This window comes from Mus musculus, chromosome X (assembly GCF_000001635.26).
Source record: "Mus musculus strain C57BL/6J chromosome X, GRCm38.p6 C57BL/6J".
NCBI classification, from domain to species: Eukaryota; Metazoa; Chordata; class Mammalia; order Rodentia; family Muridae; genus Mus; species Mus musculus.
The window spans coordinates 101,241,812-101,264,076 of NC_000086.7; the positions used below are offsets into that span (position 1 = coordinate 101,241,812).

The 22,265-nt window shown below is 45.8% G+C and overlaps 2 protein-coding genes and 1 non-coding gene across 6 annotated transcripts; 2 read left to right on the forward strand and 1 right to left on the reverse strand.

Annotated features, from left to right (window-relative positions):
• Window positions 1-926: 926 nt before the first annotated feature.
• Window positions 927-1,060, forward strand: Gm22472. Its single transcript, XR_003953181.1, has one exon. It is a non-coding gene; the product is annotated as a U11 spliceosomal RNA (small nuclear RNA).
• Window positions 1,061-12,449: 11,389 nt separating this feature from the next.
• Window positions 12,450-19,062, forward strand: Foxo4 (forkhead box O4). 3 transcript variants are annotated; one of them, NM_018789.2, is made up of 3 exons: window positions 12,717-13,462; window positions 16,366-17,422; window positions 17,704-19,062. In NM_018789.2, exons 1-3 carry the CDS (start codon window positions 13,010-13,012, stop codon window positions 17,709-17,711), a joined length of 1,518 nt encoding a protein of 505 aa, NP_061259.1. In that variant the 5' UTR covers window positions 12,717-13,009; the 3' UTR covers window positions 17,712-19,062. The 3 variants fall into 3 exon arrangements, with proteins under 3 accessions (XP_006528202.1, NP_061259.1, XP_030107246.1); XM_030251386.1 differs by lacking the exon at window positions 12,717-13,462 and adding an exon at window positions 14,379-14,447; XM_006528139.2 differs by lacking the exons at window positions 16,366-17,422; window positions 17,704-19,062 and adding an exon at window positions 14,302-15,903 and having other exon boundaries at window positions 12,450-13,462.
• A 499-nt stretch (window positions 19,063-19,561) lies between these two features.
• Window positions 19,562-22,181, reverse strand: Gm614 (predicted gene 614). Of its 2 annotated transcripts, none has more exons than NM_001033362.3 (6): window positions 22,014-22,181; window positions 21,823-21,909; window positions 21,490-21,624; window positions 20,568-20,636; window positions 20,022-20,188; window positions 19,562-19,686 (listed from the first exon to the last, which is right to left on the reverse strand). In NM_001033362.3, exons 1-6 carry the CDS (start codon window positions 22,036-22,038, stop codon window positions 19,594-19,596), a joined length of 576 nt encoding a protein of 191 aa, NP_001028534.1. In that variant the 5' UTR covers window positions 22,039-22,181; the 3' UTR covers window positions 19,562-19,593. The 2 variants fall into 2 exon arrangements, with proteins under 2 accessions (NP_001028534.1, NP_001304150.1); NM_001317221.1 differs by having other exon boundaries at window positions 21,823-21,935.
• Between the last annotated feature and the right edge of the window lie 84 nt (window positions 22,182-22,265).

The window sequence follows — 22,265 nt, forward strand, 5'->3', positions numbered from 1 at the left end:
AAGACAGATGTTCCAGGAACCTTGTCTTTTCAGTAGATAACCCATGTTTTGACCCATACAGAAGCCAGGAAAATAGAGACAATCCCAAGAGACCAGCACGTACGAGGACAAAGACAAGATCTTAGTGTCATCATCCTGACCTTTTAGAGGGTATTGCCATTGTCTCGGAGTTCTAATGATGCAAGTTACAAAAGAGTTTTAACTTTACCATCCAACAAGATAGCTACAAGTGGTTTCATTTAGATTTTAAAAATCTCCAGCCAGGTGTGTTGATAACTGCTTGCAATCCCGGCACTGAGGAGATACAACCAGAAGGATAAGATGTTCTTAGACACATAATGAGTTCAAGGGCAGCCTGGGATACTTAAGATCCTACATCAAGGGAAAAAAGTCTCCAGCTTCTCAGTTGCACTGGAAACATTTTAATACGCAGTGGTTATATGGGCTCACTTGGCTATTTTCTTTTTTTTCTTTTTCTTTTTCTTTTCTTTTTTTCTTTTTTTCTTTTTTTTCTTTTTTTTTTTTTTTTTTGGTGTTTTGAGACAGGGTTTCTCTGTATAGCCCTGGCTGTCCTGGAACTCACTTTGTAGACCAGGCTGGCCTCGAACTCAGAAATCCGCCTGCCTCTGCCTCCCGAGTGCTGGGATTAAAGGTGTGTGCCACCACGCCCAGTGTTGGCTATTTTCTTGAACAATATAGCTACAGAGCATTTCCACCATCACAGAAAGTTCCACTAGAAAGCACCGTGAATCTAAACAGTCAAAATAGTCAACTCAGGACCAAGTCTCTGCATCTACATGAAGCATGATTTTGTTTTTCTCACTTCTGTTGTCTCTTTGCACCGGTGTGTACAAATGGGTAGGAAGGCAAGTAAAACAACTTAGCAGATGAACCCTCTTATGATAAAAAGTAAGAATTCATTCGAAAAAAAGGGCTTCTGTCATGAGTGGCATATGCAGGGCAACTTGATTGCTCTAAGTGCAGAATTGACATCAAGAGATTTCGGAAGCATAATTTTTTGGTATTTGGGCAGCTGGTGATCGTTGGTCCCAAAGCCTGTGTACTTGTTAAAATAAAGGCTTAAAAAAAGAATTCATTCAGGAATGGTTAAATAAAATAAGGCATATTCACTAAATGGAATATAACATAAAAGTTTAAGGGAACAAACTAGATATATCTATGAAAATAGACCTCACAAGTATCTGTATGAGGGCGGAAAAACAAACTGATAAATGCAATCAATGATGCAAAAAGAAAGCAATGGCTATAGTTTGAACGTGTTGGAAACATGATAACATGATATCGGATTTTATAGTTTTTTTTTTGTTTGGTTGGTTGGGTTGTTGTTGTTGTTGCTTGGTTTTTTGAGACAGGGTTTCTCTGTGTAGTCCTGGCTGTCCTGGAACTCACTCTGTAGACCAGGCTAGCCTCGAACTCAGAAATCCACCTGCCTCTGCCTCCCAAGTGCTGGGATTAAAGGCACCACCATGCCCGGCCGGATTTTATAGTTTTAAAAGATGAGACTTCTAGGAGGTGACCAGGTTGGGAGGCTTTTGCCTTCAAAAATGAACTAGAGCCATCATCATGACAGTCTCTTTGACATTATGGGAGTGGCAATCTTACCAAGGCTGAGTGCCCTCCCTGTCTCTCTTGAGTGCCCTGTTGCTTTGTGACCCCCTTCTGCCATCTTATGATGCAACAAGAAGGCCCTCTCCAGATGCAACCTTTGATCTGTGATGTTTCAGCCTTCAGAACTGTGAGGCAAAAACTTGTACTATTTAGAAATTACTAAAGCTGTGATATTCTTATATAAGCAACAGAGAATGTACTAAGACAACATTACTCCATTTTCCCTCTGTAAGGGTAAAAGTCTAAATGTAGAGGCCAGCAGCCACAGAGAACTGGGTACCTGAAAGGAGAGCTGGGGATGGATGGGAAGGAGAGACAAGAGAGGAATGAGACCAAGACAAAGTTTCTGACCAAGGCCCAATGTTTAATTCTTAAGTCTGAATTTAAAGGGGGGAACCTATTTCCCACTTTGCCAGGATCTGTCAGGAAAGCAAGCTCAGCTGCTCAGCAGGTAGTGGCTTCTTGTAGGAAGCTGCAGATGTGACAGGACAACAGACTTCACCTCGGTCGGAAGACTCCACCCTAGGGGGAGTGCTAGGCGACTGTGGCAAAACAAGGTCTGACTTAGCCTGCTCAAGTCTAGAGGGAGGGCACAGTTCCTCTCTTTTTATTTATTAGAAATTAACTGGCGATTGGTGTATCTCAGAATTGCTGCTTTTCCCTGTACTTGACACCTTTTTTAGCTCCTGTAGCTCATTAGTCGATTTCTGCAGCTTAATTTCAAACTCTAATTTATTTAGTTGCATGTCATCTGGGCAGCATCTCCTGCAGTAGAGGACATAGGCAGAGCAGAAGGTGCACAAGGAGGCCGATCCTCATCATAATATTTGTCAGCTCCTTTCTCTGAATGAGCTTCCTCCTCTGATGTTAGCTCATCATTAGGATCTCTATAGCTTTCTAACTTAGGGTTGAGAGGGCCCTTTTCTGAGAAAGCCCTCTCTAACAGGCGTTCCTCTTGAAATTTTCAAGCTCTCCCTGGGCACTGTCTGGCGCTTGCAAGGTCTCCTCATCAATAGCATCTTTTATGAGCACCCAGAGGCAGAGGGAGATATTATCTGCCTGAGTGGTTCTCAGAGCTTCTCCAAATTTTTCCCAGGTTCTCGTACCTAAAGTTCTTTCTTCATGAAACCATGAGCAGCAAGAATCTATCTGTGCAATCTAGCAACTGTTCTTCAAACCCTACTCCTCTCACCTGAAGCAGCTCTTGAAGGCTGTGGACAAATGCCCTTTAGAATTTTCCAGTCTCATTTTCCACTGTCAACCCCTAAGTGGGATTAGCGCTGGGTAGACACTGCCCCAACTCAGCCCATGTTTCTTTGTACCTACAACAACAGTTTCAAAAAGATGAAATTTGAGGCTAGCATTAGCATCAATGCTTTATGTTGCTTTCCGTGCAGGATACCATCTTCTTCCGTTTTCTGTGGCGCTCCACCAAGACAGTATCTGTTAGATGATCTCTCCGTGTCCAGGCCTCACATTGGGCAGCAGCCACAGAGAACTGGGTACCTGAAAGGAGAGCTGGGGATGGATGGGAGAGAGGAATGAGAGGAATGAGACCAAGACAAAGTTTCTGATCAAGGCCCAATGTTTAATTCTTAAGTCTGACTTTAAAGGGGGAAACACATCCCCTACTTTGACAAGATCTCATTGCTTTGCCAGGATCTGTCAGGAAGACAAGCTCAGCTGCTCAGCAGGTAGTGGCTTCTTGCAGGAAACTGAGATGTGACAGGACAATAGACTTCACCTCGGTCAGAAGACTCCACCCTGGGGGTGGGGGGTGCTAGGTGACTATGGCAAAACAAGGTCTGATTTAGCCTGCTCAAGGCTGGGGGAAGGGTACATCTAACAAATGAGCACTTGCCTACCATGCCTGTTGTGATACATCCCCAGCACTCTAAAAATAAAAACAGCTAAACTCATGGCAGGAGTTTCTTCTGAGGGGAGGGGATGCAAAGGACTGTGGGTTACAGATTCAAAAGAACTTTTATTCTACAATGATCAAAAAATTCAAGGAAAACACATTTATATATACTCATGTGATTACAGTTATCAAAAGAGACACTAATTGTGAATATAAATATGCAAAAATCTGATGAGAAAAATAAGGGAAGTTTACCAACCTAATAATAATTATGTTAAAATGCAGGATTGTAGTTATATTATTCATTTTAATTATTAAAAATGTTTGGGGGGCTGGAGAGATGGCTCAGTGGTTAAGAGCACTGACTGCTCTTCCAGAGGTCCTGAGTTCAATTCCAAGCAACCACATGGTGGCTCACAACCATCTGTAATGTAATCCGATGCCCTCATCTGTTGTGTCTGAAGACAGCTATAGTGTACTCATATACACAAAATAAATAAATAAATCTTTTTAAGAAGTTTTTTATTTTATATTGTAATGTTTATATGCTAAAAATTTTAAGAAAAAAAATCTGGGTTTATCTTACTAACATAGTTATTTTGCTGTATAAGAGGTACCGTTCTTTTATTTATTATTATTATTATTATTATTATTATTATTATTATTATTGAGGGAGGTAATGGACAGAGGTGCAGAGGACAACTCCATGGATTCACTTCTCTCCTGTTACCTTCACTTTGGTTCTGTGGGTTGAATTCAGGTTGGTGGGCTTTAACTGCTGAGCCATCTCACTAGCCCTAGGTACAGTTGTTAAAGAGGAGATTGGCCTGGCACATGTTTAGTGCTAGAAATAACAACTCCACATCACTTGCATAAAACAACCTCTATCATCCTTATTGACAGTCTCCAAAATTCAATTGGTCAATCTGAAACCCACTCTGTAGCTAATCTGTACTGGTACTGTACAGTGGAACACTACAGCTCCTAAAACCAGAGGTCCCATTGGAACATCTTTAGACTTCCCTTCTAGACACAGACCACATGATGACTTTGCAAACAGTTCAGATTAAAAAAAAATCTCTGTTTTGTGGCCTGAAACTCAGTTTCAAAATCTTCTTCAAACAAAAAATGGTTTTACCTGCACACTACCTCCATAGGGATATGAGGTAAACTTCCATGCAGGCAACACTAGTCAGGCTTCTCAGCTTTCAAGCCAGAGTGGTAACTCTGTCACCAGGCCACCTGTTCATCTAACTTCCAAAGCCTATGGATCCTGACTCAGTCAACAACAGGGTACTGCTACTTCTGGCCTTCAGGAGAATAAATGGAGTTGGCCTATGAAGTCCTGTCAAATACCTGCCTCTGAGAAGAGATATTTATGGACTATATTGTAAGGGACATTCTATCCTTCCACTCCTTTAGGTGGCATTTTAAGTTGTGTCCTCAGATCAAGTTAGAGCGCCAGAAGGTTACACGCCTGAAACATGTGAGCCCAGTGCTTGCAGAAGTGTTTCCATCTTGTGCCCTGGCTTTCAACCAGTGCAGTTATGAGAAAGTAATATGGAAATCTCTTCTGTGTGTTATTAAACAGTTACTGAGGACATTGTTCCCTATATTAATCCCACAAGAGATATTTCTTATAGAATTTAGTGCCAGAAATGGACAATTATGTAGCTGTTAAAAATTATAATTATGGAAGACTAAATGTGAAAACCTGTTTATGATACATTTATAGAAAAAAAACGCAGGACATGAACTGGTATAGAGACTCTAATTGCAGCCTTGTAAAATTATCTGTGCCTATGGGCAAAGACTGAAATCTGAGAGGCAAAGATAAAATTGTATGAGGGAGATGGGATTATAAGTATTTTTGTTTTGCAAAAACAATTTTGTTTGCTCTCCTGTCTTTTCGATTGGGAACAAAAACATGTTGGTGACAGAGAAGTCTCTCTTTCTCCTTCTCCTTCTCCCTCGCCCTACCCCGTTAAGGAATGCTTATCTTCCTTCTTACTGACAAGAAGACTTCGTGCATTTTGTTCCATGCCCCCTTCCCTTAACTTCCCCAAAAGGAATTTAATGTTTAATCATTGCACACTGGGTTCTGGGTCCTCTGATCTTCTGTTAAGAAGCTTAAGACTGAGTACTCTCCTTTAAATCCATTGAAAATGTTGCCTCTAAAAAGAGGCAGAATTTAAAGTAATCCTCCCAGTTTAAAAGTTACACAGAAGCCATATAGACACTGGTTTGGTTGGTTGGTTGCGTGGGTGCTTGCTCACTTGCTTGACTGGTTGGTTGGTTGGTTGGTTGGTTGATTTGTTTTGGTTTTTGGTTTTGTGGGGGGTTTTTTGTTTGTTTTGTTTTGGTTTTTGGTTTTTCGAGACAGGGTTTCTCTGTGTAGCCCTGGCTGTCCTAGAACTCACTCTGTAGACCAGGCTGGCCTCAAACTCAGAAATCCGCCTGCCTCTGCCTCCCAAGTGCTGGGATTAAAGGTGTGTGCCACCACTGCCCGGATTTTTTTTTTTTTTTTTTTTTTTTTTTTGTTAAAACAAGGTCTCTCTACATAGCTGTCCTGAAACTCTCCATATGGACTAGGCTGGCCTTGACCTCACAGAAATCTCATGTGTATGGGTGCTTTGCCTACATGTGTGTATGTACATCACTTCTGGTGTCTGCTACCTGCAGAGGCAAAACGACAGTGTCAGATTCCCTGGAACAGACAGTTGTGAGCTGGGAATTGGTTCCTCAGCAAGAGCAATCAGTGCTATTAACTGCTGAGCCATCTCTTCAAGCCCAGATTCTGGTTGGTTTGTTGTTGTTGTTGTTGTTGTTGCTGCTGCTGCTGTTGTTGTTTTTTTGTTTTTTTGTTTTTTGTTTTTTTGTTTTTCTTGTGTGTGTGGTTTTAGTTTTTAAGGTTTTACACAGGTGCTAACCAGATGACTCAGACCCTGACCCTGAAGGTCAGACTTCAATCCCTGCGAGTCCACGTGGTGGAAGAAGAGAATCACCTCTCAGAAGTTGTCCTCAGTCCTCTGACTGTCACGCTGCATGAGTTGCAACACATGAACCTCATCCCCTCCTATGTATAAGAAAAAACAATTTTTTTTCCTTTATTTTTTTAGCCAGGATCCCTCTACCTAGCGCTGACTCTCCTAGAACTCATATAGACCAGGCTGGTCTCGAACTCAAAGAGATCCATACCTCAGCTTCCCCAGTGTTGGAACTAAAGTCCTGCTCCCCCATGCCCCAACCTAAAAGCAATACTTTTTTAATTAAAAAAAAATCTGCCTATCATTTTCAATATATCTTAACCAAAATTATGAGCACATAATAAACTAGTATACTGTCATAGCTGGTTCTTTTCATCTAAGTTTAAAGTATGAGCATGTGTTTACATACTGTAAACTCTTCCTGCCGAGGCTTCACCCAAGCTAGGTAAGCGCTCTAACCACTAAACTGTGTAACTCAGTTTTCCTATTTTTGCTTGTGTGAGTGTATGCTGTGGTGTGTTTGTCCCCCACAACTACCTCCAGTTTAAAAAGAAGAAAACAAAACAAAAACCCAGCTAGGGTTGTGGCACATGCCTGTAGTCCTAACAGTTGGGAGTTGGGAGGCCAGAGCTCTGGAGTTAAAGGTCCTCCTCAGCTACCTACTGAATTGCAAGCCAGCCTGAGACATATGAGACCCAGTCTCAAAAACAAAAGAAAAGAAAAACCCGCAACTGGCACTAGAGAGATGGTTCAGCCTTTAAGAGTAATTTGTTACTCTTGTTAAGAACTCAGGTTCCATTCCTAGCACCCACGTGGAGGTTTACAACCACCCATAACTCCAGTTCCACGAGATATGGTGCCCCTTTCTAATCTCTGCAGGCACCAAGCACGAATATAGTACACATACATATGTGCAGGCAAAAACTCACACATAAAGTAAAATTAATCGAGACTTTTTTTTTAACAAAAGAGAAAGAAAATAGGGAAAGAAAGAAGAAAAGCAGGGAGAAATAGTAATAGATTTAGCTTATTTAGTTGTGTATATTAAGTTAGATGATTTGTGTAATGCTCTTAGCAAAGGCTTAATACTTAACAAAATCCAGTAAATAGTACTCATTAATATTCATGTTGTCATTATTCAACTAGTTCTTAACATGACACGGATGACATCTTTCCCTGTAGTTACTAACCAAAATCCTATAAAAACTCTAAGTGAGGTTCATGTGTTTTTTCAGAGCTGAGTAGGGTAGCAAAGACATGGAAAAATGTCTGTCTTCATCCAAATTAATAGAGCAAGTTTGGCAGCAGGCTTAGGGGTGGCACCCAAGTAGAAGAGTGGGTGGTGGCAGCAGTAACAGAGGGCAAGACAGCCAAATACCTATGACCTTCAAGAGAGAGAGAATGTAGCAAATGGGACATTTGAGAACATGGACTATAGGACAAAAGCCTTTGACTCCTAGGCCCTGCTATGTCTGCTCATCCTTTAAAATGGCCTATTGTTGGTCCTCTTTCCTTCCCAACACCTCTTCTGTTTTCCACTGCCACTTTGCTAACTCCATTTGACATGTGTGTGTGTGTGTGTGTGTGTGTGTGTGTGTGTGTGTGTGTGTGTGCGCGCGCGCGCGTGTATGTATGTGTTTGGTTGGTTGGCTTGGCTTGATTTAGTTTGGTTCTGTGCACAGTCTCCCTATATAGCCCTGGTGGGTCTAGAGCTAGCTATACAGACCAGCTTAGCCTTAAACTTGCAATGAGTGATCCTTTGGTTTCTTCTTCCTAAACACTGAGGTTTCAGACATATGCCAATATGTCTGGCTTGACTAACATTTTTTCTAACATTCCCACAGCAATGAGATAAGTTACCCTAACCTTTTAGCTTCAAAATTATGGTGGTGTTTTTTTTTTTAAAGTCATCCCACTAATCCTGGTCCTACAGCATATAGTGTATATAATACATATAATATAACATATATTGTATAATGTGTGTATGTGATATATGCATCTATACATATATACATATACACACATATGCATATATGTATATACATATATATCCAAGGTTATGCCAGGCATGGTGGTGTATGCGGTTAATCCAAGAACTTGGGAAGTAGAAGCAGGTAGATCTCCATGAGCTTCAGACCAGCCAGGAGCACATAGTTATACCCTTTCTTTAAAAAAAAAAGGGGGGGGGCTGGTGAGATGGTTCAGTGGGTAAGAGCACCCGACTGCTTTTCTGAAGGTCCGAAGTTCAAATCCCAGCAACCACATGGTGGCTCACAACCACCCGTAATGAGATCTGATGACCTCTTCTGATGTGTCTAAAGACAGTTACAGTGTACTTACATATAATAAATAAATAAATAAATAAATAAGGATATACTTTCATCTTGTGATAGCTTAACAAAGTTCTGTTGATTAATGGGAGAGTTTACAGTTTGATGAGGGTGACAATAATACTTCCATAAAATAAAAGGTCGCATAACTACAAGAATAAACACAAGAATATAAACCAAGTTCATAGAGGTTCAGGGGGTACAAAATAATAAAGTCATCTGTCAAGTTGGGCTAGTTGAAGAGAGTTTCTGTGAGCACTCAAGTTTTGGCATTTGAATTGGAGATTTAAGGGGGTGATGAACGTGAATTAGTAGAGAGGTGGACCTTTTCAAACAAATAGACAAAAGGCAACAACGGAAGACATAACTCAAACCAGGACAAATTCCTACGCCACCCTACCATTTTCACATCTCAGCAACTCTACATGATCTGACACCACACCTGTTTCAATTGAAGTAGAGCTCTCTGCAATGTAATGGCCACTAGACTTTTTTTTTTTTTTTTTTTTTTTTTTTTTTTGGTTTTTGGTTTTTGGTTTTTCGAGACAGGATTTCTCTGTGTAGCCCTGGCTGTGTCCTGGAACTCACTCTGTAGACCAGGCTGGCCTCTGCTTGTCTCTGCCTCCCAAGTGCAGATTTAATCTCAAGGTAGGATTAAAGGCATGCGCCACTACTGCCTGGCCACACTAGACTTTCTTGGCCATCGAATTTGCTCTATTCATGAAGCACTTATGAATGACTACAGGAGGAAGGAATTTACGCAGAAGGTATTTACAGGCATCATGAGCAAGTATTTCCCATCTCCTTATTCTAGATCCCATGTAGGAATATAGGGCCTTCTATATACCACCAAAATTTTCCACAGGTAGGGGACAAACCCATGTTGGAGAAGGACAAAAGAATATGGAGGGGCTAGGGAGATAGCTCAGTGCTAGCAGTACACGCATGAGGACCTGAGTCAAATACCTAGCATTCACATAAAAACAGGGCTTACAGTATGTATCGATGGCTTTGAGAAGGAGGCAGAGACAAGAGAGGCTTGCTGGCCAGCCAGGCCAGCTGAATCAGTTAGCTCTGGTTTAAAAAATAAGGCAGAGAGTGAGTGATAGAGAAGGCCTCTGGCCTTCACACAGAGCTATACACAAATGTATACACAAATTCACATGCACACATACACACACACTGAATATATACACAATACTTTTTTAAGAATATGGAAAATCAACAGGGTTTCTCATACCATGAGCAGACTAACATCACTTTGAAGGCCCAGTGTATGAAGATGGAGAGGGGAAAGGGGAGGAAAATATACCCATTAACAATTCAAATGGTAAACAACTTAAATGACAGTCACTCTAGAACCTTACTAGGTAGCAGAAAAATTGCAATATGACCAGGCAAAGAAATATGTATTTATCTAAAATTTGTTAAATGTCTAAGTTTAATAGGCAATTCTTGATCCCATTTATTCACTCCTTTGACCAACATATACTGTGACCCAGAGCTGAGGTCACAGATACCTGAAACTTATTTCTGCCCCCAGGGGCTCATAGCTTATTGTAAGGGACAGACGACCAAACAAATATGACTTGCAGCTCTATGACATGAGCTTGCCAGAGGTGATTTAAAATGCACAACGGGGACGACGTGCTGGACCTGAGGAAAACATGGGGTAATGGATGGGATTTTTCCCCGAAATGGAGACCTGAGGGAATAAATGATAAGAGCAATGAGTTAGAGGCAGGAAGACGAGACTATCAAGGTCATCCTGTGTTGCACAATGAATTTGAGGCCAGCCTGGCCTACGTGAGACCCTATCACACACACAGACACACACATCCAAAAAGTATGCATGGCTGGAGAGATGGCTCAGCAGTTAAGAGCACATATTGCTCTTACAGAGGACCTCAGTTACATTTCCAGCACCTAAGCACGTAGCTCACTATTTGCCTGTAACTCCTGCTCCAGGGGATCATGGCCTCTGGCCTTCCTTCTCAGGTACTTACAGTCATGCACTCACGTCCACATATGTCCACATAATTAAAAATTAAAAATCAAAAGAACGGATGGTGGTGGCACAGGCCTTTAATTTCAGCATTCGGAAGGCAGAGGCAGGTAGCTCTCTAGAAGATGGAGGCCAACCTGATCTACATAGTGAGTTTCAGAACAGCTGAGGCTATACACAGAAACTCTGTCTAGCAAAACTAGACAGGGATTGGGGGGAAGAAGATTTCTGTTAAACAACTAAACAACAACAATAAAAAGACAGAAAGAGGATGCAAAGGGAAAGTTATTATAAGGTGGAAGCATTTCTAGAAAATAGGGGGAAACTACAGCTGGTTCAAACTTAGTGTGCTTAGTTGAAAGATGGGGCAGGAAAAGTGTAACTTGAACCTGAAGAGCTTTCCTAGAGTTTGAACATTACAGTACTTTGGATTTTTAGGCCCACCTGTTTCCTTGTGTAAATCACTTGATCTCTGAGATCATCTGTATTTTCATCTATAAAACAGATATAATAGTGGTTAACCATACCTTGCATGGTTAAGTGAGCTGTAAGTGAGCTAATTTTGATATGCTGGTTTGAATAAGAATGCCCCCCATAGGCCCACTAGGAAATGGCTTTATTTGAAAGGATTAGAAGGATTAGAAGCCGGTGCACTGTTGAAGAACTTAAACCCAGTCATAATGTCTCCATTTAGAATTTGGAAGTAGCAAGTTACAGAAGTGGAAAGGTGACCATCAGTGTGGCTGAGAAGGTTAGGTAGACCCAGAACAGCCTCTAACCAAATTCAGAGCTTAAGAGTAGGGATCGGGGATTTAGCTCAGTGGTATAGCACTTGCCTAACAAGGGCTAAGGCCCTGGAGTCGGTCCTCAGCTCCAGAAAAAAGACAAAATAACAGAGGTTAAAGGTAGCTAGAGGGTGGAGGTATAGGTGCAGAAAGAGATTAAAAAAAAAAAAAGTTCAGTTGGAGACATGTTGAATGAGAAGCCATTGAAGATCAGAACAAGGAGAAGATCAGTATTTCAGAGGCCTGCATAGCTGACAGAGGAAACTAGCAAGACTGTCTGTGAAATGTACATAGAAAATGGAGAGAGTGCACCATAACCAATGAACACTGTTTGTTGTTACACAAGCTTCCCTCTCAACTCCCCAAGTGAGTGTGTCTTATTTTCTAATCAGATCCCTACTTGTTGATACTCTTTCTGCTTCTTATAAGGGCAATACATTTTCACTTTGCTTTCTTAGTGAAGGATGGGAAAATCTAGCGTCTTTCAAAACGATCTTTTGGGCGACCCCGAAACTCGAGGAAGTGGGTGAAAAGGGAAGGAATGAGGAAAAATATTTTTAAGAAAAGAAAAAGAGTCCGGGACGACCTCTAATCATTAAAGTTCCACCTCCCCACATCCTGCCACGCGCCGCTCTCCTGCGGCCGATATCGGACTCCTGATCGCAAGGTAGGACGGGAGATGTAGTCTTCGAGAACGACCAGGGTGGCACGATTCGAGAACTCAGTTTCCCAAGTGGCTCCTGAGGCGCGTGCGCAGATGGCTGCCCCAGCGAGTGGTAAACAGAGACGTCTGGCGGGGGCTGCTGCTTGGAGCAAAACAAAAGGGAAACCCGGGGGGCGGGGGGTGGGGGGGTCCGATAGGGGATTCAGTTCTGGAGTTGGGGAGGCTGGGGCCGCAAGAACCTTGACCCTCTCAAGAGTGACCTGGAGGGAAGAGGCGAGGGGAGGGAGAGCCAGGGGAGGGACAAGTGACGCCCGGGAGCGGGGCGTGGGGGAGGGCAGCGATCCGGGTGGAGGAAATTTGGGAGGAGTGTCCGGGGGGCAGCAACTTGAAAGGGGGAGGGAACTTCGCTGAGGAGACGTTCGGTGATGGGAGCGCAATGTATGAGGGGATACGGTGCCTCAGGTTTAAAAGAGCAGGAAGCTGAGTGAGAGGGTGCAGAAAGTGCCTTCGCTAGGCGGAGGTTACAGGTGGTGCCTCAGAGCGCTACTCTGAGGCTGCAGCCCGGACTCCGGAGGGGATCGGAGAACGGAGTGAAAGGGACAGTTTAGGAGCTAGAGTCCGGAGACGAGGGAGAAGTTCGTGACTTTCTGAGAACTGGAAAGAATGTGTTTCCCCCCTTGGGGGAGGCATGGTGAGGGACTGTGGCAGGCTCCACTGATCGCTGAGCTGCAGAGGTTCGACCCCACGTATGGATCCAGAGAATAAGAAGTCAGCCACAGGGGCTGCCGCGATCCTAGACCTCGATCCCGACTTCGAACCCCAGAGCCGTCCGCGATCCTGCACCTGGCCCCTTCCTCGACCAGACCTCGCTACGGAGCCACACGAACCGTCCGAGGTGGAGCCCAGTCTGGGACAGAAGGTACCCACGGAGGGACACTCCGAACCGATCCTGTTGCCCTCTCGGCTCCCAGAGCCGGCAGGGGGCCCCCAGCCGGGAATCCTGGGGGCTGTAACAGGTCCTCGGAAGGGAGGCTCCCGCCGGAATGCCTGGGGAAATCAGTCATATGCAGAACTCATCAGCCAGGCCATTGAAAGCGCCCCGGAGAAGCGGCTGACACTCGCCCAGATCTACGAATGGATGGTCCGCACGGTGCCCTACTTCAAGGACAAGGGTGACAGCAACAGCTCGGCAGGATGGAAGGTAAGTATGACTCCCTTACCTTCACGCCATCCACCCTTGGACCCCTCTAGTTACTCTCACTCCGGGGCCCCCCATTACCGCCTTTCCACCCCTTTGGAAAGCCCAAAGATCCACCTTTAATCTTCAGTTAGACAGGCATTTACTTAGTACATAGTATATACCACACTCTGAGCAGCTTGAAGCAGGAGGATCGGAGATGAATAAGACACTGTCCCTGCTCTGAGGAAAATCGAATTCTCTACTCGCTACTCAGCACTTTGGCTTGAGCTGCTCCAAACATTTATTCCCACAGAGAAGTCTTTATCCTATGTACAGCAGGAACTGTGTGGATTCTCCACCGGCACCTAGCCTTCCCTCCTCCCTCCCCTCCCACCCAACACCTTTTGGCCCATTCCTGCGGGATTACTCGGATTCCCTGCTCGCCTCCCAATACCTCAGTGAACAGAACTGTTCTACGATTGCTCTGCCCAAGAGGGAGTGGGCGGTGAAGGGGGGCAAAGTGGTTGGTATCCATGGGGAAAGGTAGCGACCTTGTGCACTAAGGAAAGAGGCCCGCAAGCTGCTATCTGCCTCAGTTTACCTTCTCCTGACGAAAATCCTTCCTTGTAAGGCGCTCTCCAAACTCACGGGGAAAGTCTTTGTTCAGGAATACTACTCATGGAGAAAGGAGGTATCATATAGCTTTGACTTTCGAGTCCAAGTTGGTCCTTGGTCTTTCTTGAAGAAACTGGGAAGATCTCAAACGGTAACTCTGAAAACTTCGCCAGAGAAATACGGACTCTAATCACAAAACTAAGGAGGGTTCAGCCCGTATCCATGCCTTGTATCTCTCTCTGTAGGTGGTTTGTGTTAGTGTACCAAGTACAGCGGACAGAATGGACCTTCACGTAGACGTTAGAGTGAGGGAGCAGATCTACAATGTGCGGAGGGGCCAGACTGAACAGAAGATGGGACAGCTGACCGAGACCCTTGGCGCTATTTCTGGGTAGACTGCCATGCCACAATCTGAAGCTCACAAAGAGCTTCCCTCCTTGGACGCAGCCTGCACAGCTGTTTTTCTTTTCCCTTAAGTTGATTTTCCAGGGTAGAATGACCACGAGTGCTTGTTACACTGGGAGTAGTCCCTTCTTATGACTTACACGTAACACGGCCTTTAGAGTTTATGAAGTCTTTTTTTTTTTCCTCCCCTTTTGATTCTAGGAACTGAACCCAGGGCCGCATGGTTGCCACTAAGCTAAATCCATAACCGGTGAAATCTAAGAATTTTTTTTTCATTTAGTTAGTCCGCCTTGGCAGTTCGGAGTCCACATTTTGCATCTGAGGAAATGAAGGCCCAGGGAGGTTAGGTAATGAGTCTACCCTCAAGATGAGGACTTGAGGACAAGCTTTGCTACAGACCCTGCTTCTCTGAGGAAAGCGTGGTTTGCTTTCATTGCCAAACCTAGTCAAAAGGGGGCCACAAGCTCCCAGAGTGTCCCCCCTCCCCACGCAGGAAGCTTAATACTTCCCTGGTGTTGTGCCAGGGTCACTCCCACCCCACCAGGGGGCGGCACTCACTTGAACAAGAAAGCTTAAGTTAGGTGACTTTGTGAACAGTTTATCTGCACACATACATGTGCGCGCGCGCGCGCGCGCACCTGCGCACCTGGAAACTGACCTCTGCCACTTGCTTGTACCGAGGCCTCCTGGAGAGGGGTCATAGGTGGAAGTGTAGCTCAGTAGTGAATTCCTTTCACAAAATATGTCTCTGAGCTTGACCCGCTGCAGCCGCCGTGTGCATGTGCTCACACTCGCGAGTGCGCGTGTTCGCACATGCGCACACAGAGACCCCCACCCCACCTCACCCCTACACACACACACCACATTTACTTCACTAGACCCAGAATTAGAGAAAAAGAAGGGAGGAAATCACAGAGCTAGAAGACACAACTGTGCTCCGTTACTAAGAGCCAGGGGTGATTGGATCTGCACAGAGTCAAGGAAGTCTTGCTAAAGGAACTGGCACAAGAGGCTGCTCAAGCCATGCTCTTCAAGAAAAGGGTCACCTTTTTTTTTTTTTTAACCAGTGAGCTAGAAGTGGTTTCCCGCTGTCTCAAGCCTGTTTCTTAGGGGCTCCTAGCATGTCTGAACTTCCTCCTGAATTTATTTCTAAACTAAAGAGCTCCATGCGGGAGGGGAGGTCAAATGACCTTTAAGGTAGAGCAATTATGCTCAAATTCTTAGAAGACTTCCAAGGAGAAAAACTGGGAAGGAGCGGGTGTGTGTGTGGGGGGGGTGCGGGTGCGGGCAGGACTGATGGAGGTACATCAGACACCATAGACCAACCAGTAAAAATAAAAATAAGTACCGCCAGAAAGAGGCTCAGGAAGTATCAACGTCCATCTTGCACCCTGGGCTACTAGGGGGCAAAGGATATATTAATGTGCATGTCAACAGTAAAAGAAGAATGAATAACAGGACCCAGTACCCAAGGCACTGGAGTTGGCAGAACCTCAAGGGAAGCCTTACTATACATCTAGGGCCTACCTACCAGTTGGACATATAGGGGACAGTTGCACATAATCTCACCCAGTCTATATGGCATTTATGGTTTCATGTATGCTCTTGCTGTCCTGGAACTCACTATATAGTCCAGGCTGGCCTCAAACTCAACAGAAATTCCCCCTGCCTCCCAGGTATTAGATTTCAAGGCCCAGTGTGGGATCTATTGGGGGAGAGAATGCTCTTGAGCCTGGCAACTCTGTGTACAGTCCCTTGTCTCCCACCTCACTCTACCTCTCCTTCCTGGCTTTGACAGGTGATGCTCCTGTTGTGTTCCAGCCTCTCCTTAGATTAGACTGCTGCCCACCACCCTCCGCTATACATATCTCACGCCCCTTTTCTACTATCTCTCTCCCATCCAGAACTCCATCCGTCACAACCTGTCCTTGCACAGCAAGTTCATCAAGGTTCACAACGAGGCCACTGGCAAGAGCTCTTGGTGGATGCTGAACCCCGATGGCGGCAAGGGTGGCAAGGCACCCCGCCGCAGGGCTGCCTCCATGGATAGCAGCAGCAAGCTGCTCCGGGGCCGCAGCAAAGGCCCCAAGAAGAAGCCGTCTGTCCTGCCAGCTCCACCGGAAGGTGCCACGCCAAGGAGCCCTCTGGGCCACTTTGCCAAGTGGTCAAGCAGCCCTTGTCCTCGAAATCGAGAAGAAGCTGATGTGTGGACCACTTTCCGTCCACGAAGCAGTTCAAATGCTAGCACCGTCAGCACCCGGCTGTCGCCAATGAGGCCGGAGTCTGAAGTGCTAGCAGAAGAGGAAATGCCAGCCTCGGCCAGCAGCTATGCAGGGGGGGTCCCTCCCACGCTCAGTGAAGATCTAGAGCTACTGGATGGGCTCAATCTCGCATCTCCCCATTCCTTGCTCTCTAGGAGCGGTCTCTCCGGCTTCTCTTTGCAGCATCCTGGGCTTGCTGGCCCCTTACATAGCTATGGTGCCTCCCTCTTTGGCCCAATAGATGGGTCTTTGTCAGCAGGAGAAGGGTGCTTCTCAAGTTCCCAGTCTCTAGAGGCTCTGCTCACCTCTGATACACCACCACCTCCTGCTGATGTCCTCATGACCCAGGTAGATCCTATCCTGTCTCAGGCTCCTACACTTCTGTTACTGGGAGGAATGCCTTCCTCTAGCAAGCTGGGCACAGGAGTCAGCCTGTGTCCTACGCCGCTAGAGGGTCCTGGTCCCAGCAACCTGGTCCCCAACCTTTCTGTGATGGCACCACCCCCAGTCATGGCAGGCGCTCCCATCCCTAAGGTCCTGGGAACCCCTGTGCTCGCATCTCCTACTGAAGATTCCAGCCATGACAGAATGCCTCAGGATCTGGATCTTGATATGTATATGGAGAACCTGGAGTGCGACATGGATAACATCATCAGTGACCTCATGGATGGTGAGGGACTGGACTTCAACTTTGAGCCAGGTATAGCACCCCTGATTCACCCCAGCATCTTTGCTCTTGAATATTCAACTAATTCTATGCTCTGAGCCAGAGGGAGCCTTACAGCAGATAATAGGAGTCCCTGGGGAGGTGGAAAGGTGGATGTCATACTAGAATAGCAAAACTTCTAAATGGGGACCTGTGGGCTCCTCATCACAGAAGGGGGAGCTTTGGGGGAGGGAAGGGTGAAGGGGTGCCTCTGGTATGACTCTGCTGTCCCAAATGAATTTCTTAGCTTGTCCTCCATTTCTTTTGTTCCACAGATCCCTGAGTCACAGCAAGAAGCTTTGTCCCCTGCTTCGGAGGTGGAGGTGGAGCCAGGCCTGTCCTTATCCACTTTTCCTCCTTGAGCCCTCCCCAGGAGTTTGGGACCCTACTTTAGAGCTAAGGATTGGTGGCAACACACTCAAGTGTTGAGGAAATTATAAAGATAAATCTATGACATGTAGGGATTGTAGAGGAGGGTGATAGGAGGAGGGAGGGAAAAGGGCTTTGTCTCACTGTGCCAATTAGGGGGTAGTTATGGTCCTTTCTCAGGGGCCACCATTGATTTCCTCATTCCCACCTCCTAGGCCTGTAGCAGGGGCCAGCAATGCTGTTGAAATGTGAAGTCACCAGTGGCCTTATTACCCTGCCTTTGGGAGCAGGATTATTATTTTTTTTGGTAGAGAGTCTTACTAGAGCTGGGCCAGGCTGGGTTGAGCCTGGATTTTTATGCAGTGGGGTGGGTGGGTGGGGGGGGCCGGGGGACCTAAAAGGGCCAAGTTTTGAGCACTGGAGTGGCTCACCAGGCCAAATCACTTTTGGAAGGATGCAGATAACAGACAGGCTTTTTATAAACTTTTAAAGAAATATAAACACAAATATAGAGATTTTTAACAGTGGTGAGGTGCTAGTGATGGGGAGAAGGCTTTTTTTTTTCTTTCCGAAGGCTTTGTCATAGTGACATGATACAAACACTACAGACTCTATGGAGGAGACACAGGAAGCTAGGGAGAGGTGGGTAGCAAGAGTTTTAAGCAAAGAAACCTAAGTCAGGTCCCCACATTCTGTTCACTTGTGCCTAGAAGAGAGTGCTGTTGTGGGGCAAGCACACTCTTATTTGACCAGTGCAGGTTAGTGCTCCCAGAGAGAGCATCCAAGTCCTGAAATTGGCTTGGGGCCTGGGAGGGGCGTGAAAGAAGGAAGGATTTAGGGTAGTAAAGTTAGGTACAGAGACCTCGCTGTTCAAGGCCTGGGACAGCTGTCCCTGCCCTTCTTCCCTGTTGTGGTCTGCCAGGGTTATGTGGAAGGCTGTGTAGCAGCAAGCAGGGCTGTGGAGAGGAACAGGGAAGGGAGAGCCTGACGAGTTTGGCTGAGGGTCTGGGAAATGAGCAGGGTTGGGGGGAATGTGGATCAGGTTTACTAGCACCTGCCAGAGAGGCCATCTGGGGCTCCTCCACCCCAGCCCCCAAGCAGCCCCTCCCCCAGCGCCTTTGCATTGTCCCCTCCCCCACTCCTGCTGTGGGTTCCCATCATTTCCTGTGTCAGCGCCTGGCCTACCCAGATTGTATCATGTGCTAGATTGGAGTGGGGAAGTGTGTCAAATCAATAAATGAGTTCAATAAATGTCTATAATCAGATCTGGTTTCTGGTTTCTGCTGCCTTTGCTGCCCCCCCCCTCCCCGTCCAATATGGGGGGAGGGAGGGAGGCGGAAAGGCGAAGGGCAGTTAGGCGAAGGGCTGGTGGGAGGGACTGCCCGCAGGCTGGGAGGTGGGGGAATTTCAGCCTGGGAGGTAATGGAGTGTGTTGGGGGAGGGACACCTAACCCCAGCAGGAGTAGGCGGCTGCAAGATAGGCCTCCCCCGAGGGGAGGTAGTCTGGTTTGAGAAGACCCCACCCCCTTCTCTGGCCCTCAAAGGCTTATTGTACTAAAAGTCTAGCAAGTAGACTTCACAGTCTTTCCTCACCGCCCCCCCCCTCAAGTGTTCACTCCAGCCCTCTGTTGTTGCTCTGGTCCACCCTCGGCCTCCCTGGTGCCTACAGCCTACTGAAGCCTTTGTGCAAATGCTGGGAGTAGGAGCCCTTCTAGAAATAGAAACCTCACGTTAAATCCCAGTAATTTCATGCTCTCTCCTGGTAGCTGCTGCTCTCACTTGGTCTTTGTATTGAGTTAACGATGTCTCTTGAGAAAGTCTGCTCTAGTCTTGTAGAATGGTCTGCGGGTGGAAGGTGGTCCGTCTTCATCTGATCGCCCACCTTTAGACTGGAAAAGGAAAATAAATCTATTAATGGAGAGGCTCTGAAGGGAAAGATTCCTACTGTCTAGGGCCAAAGGAAGGAGAAAGGTTGGGGTCCGATAGTGAACATAGAAATGGAATTTAGGGTCTGGAGAGATGGCTCAGCGGTTAAGAGCACCGACTACTCTTCCGAAGGTCCTGAGTTCAAATCCCAAGCAACCACATGGTGGCTCACAACCATCTGTAATGAGATCTGACACCCTCTTCTGGAATGTCTGAAGACAGCTATGATGTACTTACATATAATAAATAAATAAGTCTTAAAAAAAAAAGAAATGGAATTTAGAAAGGAAATTCGAACCTTCAGTTGACTGCTTGTGCTAGTAGTCTGCTGGGCTCCACCACCCTTGGGAGACCTTGCTGGGAGATTTACAGAGGATTCCATGGCTGCCAGTCTCTTGGCTTCTAGAGTTCTAAGCATCTTTATTCTGCTCCTCTCCAGGAAGTCACATTGTGTGCGCAGCGAGTCTAGAAAACAAGAAAAAGCAGCAGCCCCTCTGAGAAACAGATGGAATCCATCGTGATCTTCTGTCATTCTATGGATCGGTCAGAGTAGCTTGGCCCAAGATAGAAATGATGGGAAGGAAGTAGGGTGATACACGTGCTTCATATGGTTTAAACCAGACACCCCCTCTAAAGTTTACCTAGACCCTTGCCCCCCCTTTTCCTAGGCCCACATGATCTCACCTATCACACTATGCTAGCCCCACCCCTACATTCATACCACCCCTCCCCCTTCTCTGACAGAGTCCTCCACATTTAAGCCCAGGGTGCCTTTAACTCAAAATCCTCAGCTGTGTACAGCACTTTCTATGTCCTACCTCCCACATCTAGTTCAGTGCCTTACCAACTAGTTCAGGTTCTGGATTCTTCAGCATGGGCACAATAGCTTTGTAGGAATTCTCAATTCTGGTACCTGTAAACATAACATTAGGCCATCTCCAGCCCCAGATACATACAAAGTCTTTGCCCTTTTGAAGCCCAAGATTTCAGGATTCTGGCAATAAACACTTTCTTGAGCTGGTACACATTTTTCTTCCCCTTTGTCATAGACCTACACAGATCCTAGGATGAAGTAGGTGGCTTGGAATATACGTACCTAACCTACTGTCATCAAAGTAGTGTTCTTTGAGCTGACTAGTTATGGTCTGTTTAGATCTGGCTAAGAATGCCCTGTTTTACTTATTTTGTTTGGGGGATCTTGGGATAGGATCTCATATTAGCCCAAGTTCCCGTTGAACTCCTAATATTCCTGGCTCTACCTTGTGGGTGTTTTCTTTTGAGCTACCGGGCCTCCAACTCTCAAGCTTCCGTACCTCCATGTCTAAAGAATTTATTCATTTTGAGACAGGATTTTATGTAGCCCAGGCTATCCTCAGAGTTTCTGTATAGTTAAAAATGATCCCAAACTTCAGATCCTCCGGCCTCCACCTCCCAATACTAGGATTATAGGCAAGTTCCACCACACCAAATTTTATGCCATGTTGGAAATGACATCCAGAATCTTGTGTATGCTAGGCAAGCACTCTGCCAAGTGAGCTATATCCTGGCCCTGCTTTATATTGTTTGTCTGTGGTGTTTGTGTGTGTGGCATTTGTGTTTGAGATGAGTTCTTGCTATAAAGCCCAGACTGCCCTTTAACTCACAGTCCTCCTGTCTTAGTTCCTTGAGTGCTAGGATTACAAGAGAAATCCTGCCTTATTTTAAGGACAAGTTTCATAGTCCATCTTGAGGGATTTGATCTATGGAGAACACTCCCAAGCCTCTACCTGGTGCCCCACGTTCCACTTTACAAACATAGTAGGTATTTCGAGCTGTAAGGAATTTGCTGGCAGAGTCTCCAGGTGTCTTTGACAGGAAGAGTAACTTCATGGTTCCCGATTCATCACACAAATCAATGGTGTCTAGAGGAAGGCCATGGGGTAATTGGGATAGGGAAGAACAGAGACTATGAGTAAAAAGGGCCAGAGGTCCTCTACAGAATGGATTTGAGGAAGGTTCAAGGATAGGAGGACAAGCCTTCTTGGTGGGAGGAAAGTTTAGAGTCTAGAGGCAGCTTATTGCTTCTGACCTTCGTCACTACTCCTCCCTAAACCACTTACCTGTTTTCCGTAATTTCATTTTCTTTCGGATGTAATGTAGCAACAGGAGGACAGAGCAATTGGAATTGACCAGAAACTCTTGATTGTCTGAGAAGAGATAGGATGGAAGAATTCTACCGTCTCAGTGATCTCAGCTGTCCTCATCCCTCCCCATGTCCACCCCCAGACTGTTGCCCTGGGTTGCCCCTCACCTCCATGTTTGATGATGATAAACATGCTACTTATGTCATTTCATCCTTCACCCCTTGATGGATCATGCAGATGGAAGGTGCTCTAGGACCCTAGGGTCCTAAGCATAGGGGTTGGGCATGAAGGAGCAGATTATTTTAGAGACTGGAGGAGGCCCAGACTAGGCAGACAAGAGAGAGCTTTTGGGGGTTGGGGGTTGTCAGCATCTATAGGGGTGGGGCCTGGGACTGCAGTTAAAGAATTGTGAGGTCAGA